Genomic DNA, 11,229 nt, shown 5'->3' with positions numbered 1-11,229 from the left:
TAACTTGAAAGTGTCGCAACAGTTGAGGCTGTGTGCTACACTGGAATTAGAGTTAATCCTTAGGTTTACAAAGAGTTTTGTAAATGCAGTTTTTGGCTTAGTGATTTTAGTGGAGTTTGGGAAAATCCTACTGAGTAGTAGGTCGTGGTTTTTTCACCTTTTGAGCCAGGTGTTTTCCACGTAAAAATCTCTGTGCACTTTACTTTCAGTATTTATTATTCCGCAAATTGCTGTAGTTAGAACACTTAGAAGAACCAGGTTCTTCTAACGCGAAAATTAGGTACCACACAAATCACCCCCCCTCTTGTGTGGTATTGACGTTTATAACATCATAGCGGAATAAGACAACTAATGCACTTGAACCGATAACAACAAGAAAATCAATAAATAGAAGTAGAGGACAACGTAACTCAATTATCAGCAAAAACATCAGGAAAATCAAAGACAAGTGCACGACATCACCCTTCGTGCTTTTACTCTCGTACTCACCAAAACAATCAAATAAAGTGCACAACATCAACCTTCGTGCTTTCCCTCACATAACTCTCATATCACGGCACGGAATGATCCTCGTGCAATTGTAATCAAATCAGAGCACGAAATGTTCCTTCGTGCATAAATAATCAAAACATGGCACGGAATGACCCTTCGTGCATATCACTCTTCCTCACCCAAACAACAATCACAAACAACAGGGCGAGGGGATAGACAAACAACATTAGATATCCCGGCAAGGGAGAACCAAGCAAAACAGCTAAATCCCGGCAAGGGAGCAACAACAATATGTTCAAACATCCCGGCAGGGGAGATAATCACATCCCTTTTTACAACGTTCATTCCTTACTTTATAATCAGGTCAAAAATCGAGCCAACGCTCCAAGGAGTTCACAAATCATATTTCCTTCTCATTCCTTCCATATCATATAAAAACCACCAATTAACAAGTAAGAGTCACTACCGAATCCCAAATAAGCACAAATAAGGACTCACGGTCATGCTAGACACCGGTGTATAGATACTCGTCACCATGCCTATACACCGTACTCAACATTTAGCAATTAGCAAATAATACTCTAATCCTATTCCCTCAAGCCAAAGTTAGATCGAACACTTACCTCGAATGCTCCAAACTCAACTCAAGCCTCTAGTATAGCTTTACCCCTCGAATTCGGCTCCAACTCAGTCAAATCTATGAAATAATGACTTTACAATATTAATAATAGCTAAACAAACTAAACCCAATACTTAAATATGAATTTCCAAGCTCTCTTCTAAAAATTCCAAAATCGCTCCCGGGCCCGCTTGGTCAAAACACGAGGTTCGAACCAACTCCATGTTACCCATTCCCCCATGAGCCCGAATATACAATTTGTTTTCAAATTCGACCCCAAAACGAGGTCTAAATTCAAGAAAATCGAAAAGCCCTAAAACTACCCATTTCCCCCAATTTCAACCCTAGATTACATGTTCTAGGCCTAGGATTTCATTGGATAATGATAGAAAATGAAGAAAATGAATTAGGTAATACTTACCCAAGAATATTTGGTGAAGAAATGCTCCAAGGATCGTTACAAGGCTGTGGAGAAGAAAGGTTTTCGTGAAATGGGTTCTGTTTTAGGTATTTAAAATCGCTGGACAAATTTGCCTTTCGCGTTCGCGACATGGGGGGTCGCGTTCGCGAAGAAGGGGGGGCTGGGAAGCACCGCGTTCACGACAGGGGGAGTGCGAACGCGTAGAGTAAATGGCTGGGGTCTGGGATTTGGGCCTACGCGAACGCGTGAGGAGGCACGCGAACGCGTTGAAGGAAGCAGCAAAGCTTCGCAATCGCGATGGCCAGAACGCGAACGCGAAGGAGAAAAGGGAGCAAGGCTATGCGAACGCGGGAGGGCTAGTGCGAACGCGATGAAGAAAATCCCTGTGTAAAAATTGCAGAAAATCTGCTAACTCCCTAAGTCCAAAACTACCCCGAAAATCTTCGAAAACACTCCCGAGCCTCGGGGCTCCTAACCAATCACACACACTAACTCGACAACATCTTACGGACTTAACCATGCGATTAAATCTCCAAAATAACATCAAAAACGAGGAATCAAACCTCAAAATCATCACTTTTTCATCAAACTTCATAAACTTCAAATTTTAGATATTTGGGTCCGAGACACGTCAAATGATGTCCGATTTCAACCAAATTTCACAGAAAGCTCTTAAACCATATATAAGACTTGTACCGGGCGTCGGAACCAAAATACGAGCCCGATACCACAGTCTTTTAATCAATTTTCATTTCAAATTTTCATATAAATTTCAGAAAAATAATTTCACAGAAAAATTCATTTCTCGGGCTCAGGACCTCGGAATTCGACTCCGGGCATATGCCCGAGTCCCATATTTTTCTACGGATCCTCCGGGATCATCCAATCACGGGTCCGGGTCCGTTTACCAAAAATGTTGATCAAAGTCAACTTTAATCATATTAATATCAAAATTCATCATTTTTCACACAGAACTCATATTTAAGCTTTTCCGGCTACGCGCCCGGACTGCGCACGCAAATCGAGGCAAGTAAAAATGAGGTTTTCAAGGCCTTGGAAGCACAGAATAAATGAGGAAACAGGTGATGACCCCTTTGGGTCGTCACATGATTCAAAGAACAAAATTTTTGTATATATAGAGTATTAAAAATTCATGTTCTGGGGCTAGAGATATCGATAAACTTAAAGTGGAGTCATACTGAAATAAATCTGGCGACAGAATCATTTAAATATTTAGATAGCCGATTAAAGTGAATTTTAAATTAAGGATAATATCTTCACTTTCATCATTATAAAGATAATCATTATTATAATATATATAAAGTTTTAGAAATTGAAATTTCAAAATAGAAATATTTTTTGAAAGATAAAATCATACCAAATAAGAGTTCAAGTCGTAGTATAAGAGTCACGTCGTAATCAAAGAATCGTTTATATCGTGTCAACCTTTGTGCTTTGCCATAAATATGAGTTATTATTTCACTTTGTGGCTATTTTNAGGTTATTGATTTTTATCTTTTAATTTAGGATTAAGTAGTTTTTATAATTTTTGTAATTAGTTAATTAGTTTAATTTCACATTTTTAGATAACCTAGGATTTTAATTTTAGGATTTATTAATTAAAGTAAAAAGAAAAAAAAGAATTTGAAAAAAAGATTTAATTGGATATTGATCTAGTTCTTGTACCCAAATTAGGCCCAAATTTTCCTACCCAATCCAAATACACTTGAACCCATCAGCCCAAAACCCATCCCCTTCAAATTAAAACCTGACTTACACACACACACACACACACACACACATATATATATATATATACGGAATTTGAATTAAAAAGATAATTTTGAATTTATAGATAAAGTTCTATAATTCGATTTAAATAAAAAATAAAATTTATCTTTTTTTATCATGTTATCATACTTAATTCGGTTAAGGATCATATGCAATCATGTTAGGAACTTTTGTTATTTTTTCTAATTATTTAAATACTACTTCGCCTCTAGCAAAAAAAAAAAAAAAACAAACTACTCCATATAACTAACACTCTTTCACATTTGAAATCCTATAAGTATAGTTCTTTGAAACACTGTAGCTAGATTTGAATAAAACGAAATTCTTTTAAAATAAATGTAATATATAGGATACACGTTTATGTTTATCTAAATAACAAAAAAGAGTTTACAAAACCAAATAAAAGTTTACTTACATATATAATAAAGTAAACATACATGCTAGAGAAAGAAACATCACAAAATCAGTCAATATTAAAAAAAAAAAAAGTTGTTTCTTTTTTTATTCTTGAAGAATATTTGTTTGAAGAGTCAATTTGCATAAACGGACATGAAACAAATAACAAAACTTTGGCATACAATTACTATCATTAATTTCAATGTAGCACATTCAAGAAATTGAAGGATATAAGCTGAAACCCCTTCATTTAGTTATAGTCAAGCCAATATTGCAAGGGTATAATATTTTTTTCGTTGAAGAATGTTAGTTTTGAATCATTAGATTGAGTGAAAGATTTTTTTTTTTAAACTCAACAAGAGAGAAATTGATTTCTAATTGATAGTTTCTATAGTGACTTTTAAGTGTAGCAAATAGTATATATAAAGAGAAAATAGGTATGACGTGAAATACTTTTTTTTAAATGTAAACAAATTATTTCGAAAAAACTCTTTTACTTTTTTTTAATTCAAAGATAATAAAAAGATAAGATATTTTTGAACATTAGTGGAGAGTTTTAAAATTAATATAATAGAAGTTATATCATGGATAAACTAAAAAAACCGAAATCTTATGGAATATTTACATAATATCAGGCCATATTTATTGTTTGCTTTTTATAGCTAATATAAATAGATGATATACCGACAGCACACGATTATACACATATTATATATGAATTATATTTAAATTACACATCATTCAATTTTTTAATTTAAGTGGTCTGGGTGAGCACCTATTTAGGCTGATTAGATAAAGCCAAAAGAAAAATATGAAATAATTTCAAACAAAGATTAAAAATATAATTAAAGTTCATATGTAGACAATTTTTATTAAAACTCATCCTTTTATAGTGAAATAATTAACTTTTTGTAACAAAAGAAATAATAAGATAAAAGAAAATAAATATTGAAGAAAATGTTAAAAAAATCTAAAAACGAGAAATAAAAGATCACAACAAATTCTTTTTATGTTTCATCTTTGTTGAGTATAAAAATTTTGAAAGTTAATCTCATCGATTTCAAATATTTTCTTTTCAACTCAAATAGATAGATTATAAGATAATGATATCTTAGAATATTTTTTTAGTTTACATTATGCGCCGTTTTAAAAAAATCTCTATTACTAACAAATTGATATGATATTCGAATTTGAATTGGAATGCAATTTGAGTAGTTTGCATGAGGTTAGGCCAAGTATGGTGTCGAAAAATAAACTACTTGATAATTTTAAGACAATATATGCAATATTTTTATAATAATAATCAACTAATTAACATTTAATGATTCAAAGAACAAAATTATTGTATATATAGGGTATTAAACATTCAAATTCTGGGGCTAGAGATATCGATAAACTTAAAGTGGAGTCATAATGAAATAAATCCGGCCAAAGAATCATTTAAATTTTTAGATAGCCGATTAAAGTGTATGTTAAATTAAGGATAATATCTTCACTTGCATCGTTATAAAGATAATCGTTATTATAATATATATAAAGTTTTAGAAATTGAAATTTCAAAATAAAAATATTTTTTGAAAGATAAACTTATACCAAATAAGAGTTCAAGTCGTAGTATAAGAGTCACATCGTAATCAAAGAATGGTTTATATCGTGTCAACCTTTGTGCTTTGCCATAACTATGAGTTATTATTTTACTTTGTAGCTATTTTTTGGTTCCGATGACACCTATAAGAATAGTGCAAAAATAAAATTATCACCACGAGAATTGAAAAATGTTAGTCTTTTTTTCATGTAGTGTTTCTTAATTAATATCTGACGATTATCTATAATTATTTAGAAGGTTTAAATATTAAGGTTATTTACATATAATTCAAATAACTCAGATATTTAACATGATTAATGTCAAATATCAAAATGGAGTAAAAAAAAATTCACTAGCTAATTTTTTTTTATAATTTTAGATAGCCAACTAAAATAAGTTTTGAATTAAGAATAATATTTTCAATTACATTATTATAAAAATAATTATTATTGAAAAATAATGTTTTGGAAACTGAAATTGTAAGAAAGAAATATTTTTTAAGAGATATCAACACACCAAATAAGAGTACAAGCAGTAGTAAAAGTGTTAAGTCTTATCTAAAGAGTCATTCATTGTCTCAACATTTGATTGTTTTGCCATAAATATGAGTTATTATTTTGCTTCTGAGTATTTTTAAGATCCAAAGATACCGCCAAGAATGGTATCAAAAAGGAAAAATAGAAATGGTTAATTTTTTTCATGTAGTTAATATCCAATGATTATCTATATTTAGTGAGAAAGTGTAAATTTTAAGATTATTTACATACAATCCAAATAACTTAAATATTTGACATAATTAGTGTCCGCGCATCCGCGCGGGTACTAATACTAGTTTACTTATTATGAGAAATTACCTAATATTGTAAGAGCCCGTTTGGATGGGCTTATTTTAAGTAGCTTTTAAGTCAAAATAACTTTTAAGCCATAAGTTAGGATTTCTAGCTTTTGACTTTTGTTTTTGTCATTTTAGCTTAAAAATAAGTGCTTAAAAGCACTTTTTTTACTTTATCCAAACACTACAAAATAGCTTAACAGCCATTTTAGCTTAAAAGCACTTAGAATAAGCCAATTCAAACGGGCTCTAAGTTACTTAACTCGTGAGTAAAACTTTATACACTTTCAAAAACTTCTTTATAAAGTAGCTGGATATAAGTTTAATTCTTTTCATATCAAGCGAACTATGGTGTAACGTGAAGAAAAAGAGCGGGGCATTAGGCATATAAAAGAGAAGGGCAATGTGATATTTCTGTGAAGTTGATGGGAGATATTAAAATTTGTACAAAGAATGATCTGATCAAGTGGGGAGTATATAAGAATGAGAAAAATGTGAGAATAAGATAGATCTGTTCAACTCCATTGACAGGAACCATGAACGTTGAAGAAGAGGTTGAACGACTCAAAGAAGAGATCAAGCGACTCGGCATAGCCAAAGATGATGGTTCTTACAAGGTACTTACTTGCACTACTTCCTATATCTTCCCCAAATCAGAAATCCTTAGGAGAAAGAAACAATTTTTACAATGTTAGCAAATTAAAAAAATTATTTTAAAAAAAAAGAAAGAAAAGAAATAAACTCCTGGTGATTAATTGTTCAATACCCAATTCAATTGGATGTAGTTACTTATAGGATCTGTAATGATTTTCTTTAATACAGAGGCGGATCCAACATGTCTCACTACTCTTTCGTTTTCATAGTGCCGGGTCTTTTCACTGACTATCGCTTCTGTCTTTCATCTATTTTCTGGTCTTTATGATGTTATTATTATTCATATGGTCTCTATTGGTGGTACTGATATTGTCTTTGTTCTTTTCCGAGTGTCTTTCGGAAACAGCCTCTCTATCCCGGTTAAGGTCTGCGTACACACTCCCCTCCCCAGACCCCACTGGTGGAATTTTACTGGATCGTTATTGTTGTAGAGGCGGATCCAACATATATAAGCAGTGACCATTGCCTTGAGCTTGAACTACATAAAGAAAGTTTCACAACAACCATGTCAACCAACTTTTACAACGTTGATTTAGTCGAAAAATGGGAAAGGGATATGCTTTTGCATGTCTTTTTGATTACCCAATTCAAGTAGATAAAGTTATAGGATCTGTAATGCAATTTAGTCGAGGGATCCAGCATATAAGTAGTGGTTCACTGCCTGAGTTTGGACTTTTTATATGTATATAGTAAAAAGTTTTTAAAAAATCTAAAATGTGTATAATATTAAGTGATGAAATATAGTGAGGATACATATCACTAACTCAACTAGCTTGGAATTGAGGCATAGTTAGTTCATTGATCATTTGATTTTTAGGCCAGGCATCTACTGTCTTCGAATTCTAGATTCAACTCTGATTTTCTGGTCTTGTATCTTATTTACTTTCTTCATTGTCCATGTGATAATTTTTGGATTACAATTATAATGGGTGAATTACTCCATTCCTTTTCCCCTTATTGATTACTTTAGGAGAGTGAGATATTCTGGTGCAATCAGATAAAACTATTCTTTGTCATTGCAGTGGAGGAGCCCTATAAACTTATGTCTGGGATACACAAACCATTCTTGGACTAAGTGTGCACTTTTGTGTTTATCACTAGCATTCGGGTAGCTGCAATTAGCTTCACAGATAAATTTCACCAAGGGTCATGCACAAGTTGGGATCTGAACCGTTTTTAGACTTCAACTTGCAGAATTGTTTAATGGGGTTTGTGGAAGCATCTTGCAGCATAAACACGGTGTGGTTGAGAATCATTATGTGTTCTCCATTATTAATCTCACCAGTTAGTTGAAACATTGGACATGGGATGAGGAGGAGCACAGATGTCTCGGTGAGCAGGTGTGAGAGGTTGACATTGGAGGGCCTATGGAGAAGTAGAGGTAGGCCGAAGAAGAAGTGGGGAGAGGTGATTAGGCAAGACATGACGCAACTTCAGCTGACCGAGGACATGACCCTTGATAGGAAGGTGTGGAGGTCGAGGATTAGGATAGTAGGGTAGGTGGTAGATTGTTCATACCAGTAGTATTAGTACGCACTCTCGCATTATGTTGGTAGTAGGTTTCTATGACTACCCGTTTTCTTTCATTTTGATCATCTTATTATCGTGTTGTTTTTATGCTGCTTTTACGCGGCTTTTTGGTGTTGTCCCTCCTTGTCTATCTTTTAAGTAATGTAGTGCTTATGTTTACCCCTGTAAGGTAGTGCTTTTGAGAGCGCGAAGCGCAAAAAAGTGACAGGAGCTCGCCTCGCTTCAAAAGCGAAGCGTACGCTTCATTTCATTGAAGTGAAGCGCAATTCTTAAAACACACTCTCTCTCACACACACACACACACACACACACACATATATATATATATATATATATATATATATATATATATATATATATATATATACCAACTAATTTTCTAAACTGAAATACACATTAAAAAATCAAATAAACTGAAAAATATTACACACATATATATATATATATGATAAGTAATTTTATAAACTAAAATACATTAAAATTAAGAAAAATAAAAGGGGGAAAAAAAGAAAACCAGCGCCTGCCCTAGCTGTGCAGACGCTGGACAAGAAAAAGTGAAAAAGAGAAGAGAAGAAGAAGAAGGAAGAAAGAAAGAAGAAAAAAGAGCAGAATCTGGACGGGAACAAGAAGAAGAAAGAAAAAATGAGAAGAAGAAATTTACCTGCACTGGTGCTGGTCAGCAATGTCGATGAAGTTGAAACTCTAGGCTTTGGTCGATCGAAGAAGAGAGAAGAAGAAATGGTCAATTGTGGTCTTAGGGGTGTGTTTTGTATAATAAAAAAACAGACCCAAACTTTTTTTTTATTTAAAAAATGGCCCTCTTAACAGAAGCGAGCGCTTCGTCACTTCTGTCGCTTCTTCAACTGAAGCGCACGCTTCACATGGTCGAGTCGCCTCAGGCTGGGAAAAGCGATGGGTGGTCGCTTAAAGCGACGAAGCGATCGCTTTTTCAAACACTGGAGTAAGGTCTGCCTACACACTGTCTTCCCCAGACCCCACGATGCGGGGTAATACTGGGTATGTTGTTGTAGTTAGTTGAAACATTGTTGGTGCCACTGTTAAGATCTAATAGCACAAACTGCTGACTATGAAACTTTTATTCCTATGGTTCATGAAAGTGAATCGTTTGAGTAGAGAAAATGGAACTCTCTGTTTGCCTGCTCCAATCTCAAACTGCTCTTTTAAACTAGGTTTCTCGCTCAATCGAAGCTGAATTTCATTTATTAGTTAACCACTCCACATGTTTTATACTTACACACGTTAATGTTACTTGGAAGCAAGATTGTGATAAATGGTTGTTTTTAGTCTCTTATTCAGCAAAGCTTTTAAGTTACTTTGTCAAAGAAAAAAAGCTTAGCGAAGCCTTAAACTGGGTCTGTATTGCTTTGCCTGTATTCATTCTTGCATCTACTAGTGAATGCATGATATATCATATAAAGATTCTTGAAATCTATGTGGTGCTTGTAACTCCGACGAGAATAAAGATGGATCATACAAAGCTCCCGGGCATATGATGTTAATTTCTACAGTGTAGAAATCTTTTCTCATCTCTTGGATAGAACTAGTTTAAACTCCAAACTTTTTGGTTAAAAGAGCGTGAGAAATCAGCACATTTAGAAAAATTACTAGGTACTCTATTCCTGTCTCAGGAAACAAATCACTAGGATTAAGGTAGATAATTAAAGCACCTATTGTTGGTTGGTATTTGAATATCTGATCTTTTGAAATCACAAAATTGATAGGCTTGTTTCATCCCTTTTTATCGACTTTTATTGAAATCTATAGCTTTGTTGTTCAGGTAACATTCGGTGTGCTGTTTCATGATGATAGATGTGCCAACATCTTTGAGGCGCTCGTTGGGACATTAAGAGCTGCAAAGAAAAGGAAAATACTTACATACGATGGCGAGCTCCTCCTGCAAGGGGTTCATGACAATGTGGAAATCATTCTCAAACCGCCATCGGTGACTTCTGGTGCTACTGCAGTTACAACTTCATAAATGCTTTTTCATGCTCTGTACCTTGTTTCTGTATTGTACTTTTGATACAAATTTCTGGACATGGCGAATATGTTTTATTACTTTACCTGGAATGGGGCGTGTGAATGATGAGAATGGTCTACTTCCATTCTTTTGTAATGAAGATATTTTTGCCTAATTCCTGTCTTAATTTAACTTTCCTCTGTTAGAAAAAAAAAAAAAAAACTAAAACTTTTTACGAAATAATACTCATCAAGATAAATGTTAGATCATATATGGACCTTTATTTTTGTAAAACAGAATGAAAATTGTATGGAAAAGGTAAAAGATAACGTTTATATACTTTTCCATGGGTATTGTTCATTTTAAGCTTTTTCTTTTTGTTGGAAAAGATATTATTCGGGAATATGAAAACATAAATTAGGAAAGTAAGTACATCATTTAGGTAGGTTGGTTTCCTTGTTCTTCATTGTCAGGCCTTGCTTTCTCGCTTAATCGTTATTTCTATTTTTGACATATTTTATAAAAAGAATTAGAGAAGTTCACTGAGTAGCAGTAGTCAAGTGAAATTTTGGGTCAAATTTGTGCTCTTTAAACTAGTGGAAGCCCTTCTGTTATAGACTCCAGGCCTGATAATTTTTTCTGGTTTTAATGATTGATATTACCCAGTAAAATAAGCTGCAGCTGTGCCACTTTAGTTTAATTTATAAATTTTGATTAACCAGGAGAATAAACCACCAAGATACTAACTTGAATTCGAATTGTAACATAATTTCAGGCGCATCCAGGTGGAGGGGTATGGGTTCACGTGAACCCATACTATTCTCTATAAATTATGTATAATAATGCGACATTTCTTTAAAATTACTTAAATATATGTACATGAACCTATGCTCAAAGACACCTATCATGCAATTATTATTGGGTGCAC

General features: G+C 33.5%; 1 protein-coding gene across 1 annotated transcript; it reads left to right on the top strand.

The window, feature by feature from the left end:
- Positions 1 to 6,618: 6,618 nt before the first annotated feature.
- Positions 6,619 to 10,476, top strand: LOC109221647 (costars family protein). Its single transcript, XM_019386116.1, has 2 exons — positions 6,619 to 6,753; positions 10,119 to 10,476. Exons 1-2 carry the CDS (start codon positions 6,673 to 6,675, stop codon positions 10,317 to 10,319), a joined length of 282 nt encoding a protein of 93 aa, XP_019241661.1. The 5' UTR covers positions 6,619 to 6,672; the 3' UTR covers positions 10,320 to 10,476.
- Positions 10,477 to 11,229: the final 753 nt, after the last annotated feature.

The sequence above is a fragment of the Nicotiana attenuata genome, unplaced genomic scaffold (genome assembly GCF_001879085.1).
Source record: "Nicotiana attenuata strain UT unplaced genomic scaffold, NIATTr2, whole genome shotgun sequence".
NCBI lineage: Eukaryota > Viridiplantae > Streptophyta > Magnoliopsida > Solanales > Solanaceae > Nicotiana > Nicotiana attenuata.
This window is presented reverse-complemented; position numbering and strand designations above follow the sequence as displayed.

What these genes read in the sequence shown, in the direction of transcription:
- LOC109221647 (XM_019386116.1), top strand. Translation starts at nt 6,673, where the DNA reads ATGAACGTTGAAGAAGAGGTTGAACGACTCAAAGAAGAGATCAAGCGA. An exon ending in AAGATGATGGTTCTTACAAG is followed by an intron (nt 6,754 to 10,118) that starts GTACTTACTTGC and finishes TTTGTTGTTCAG; the next exon opens with GTAACATTCGGTGTGCTGTT.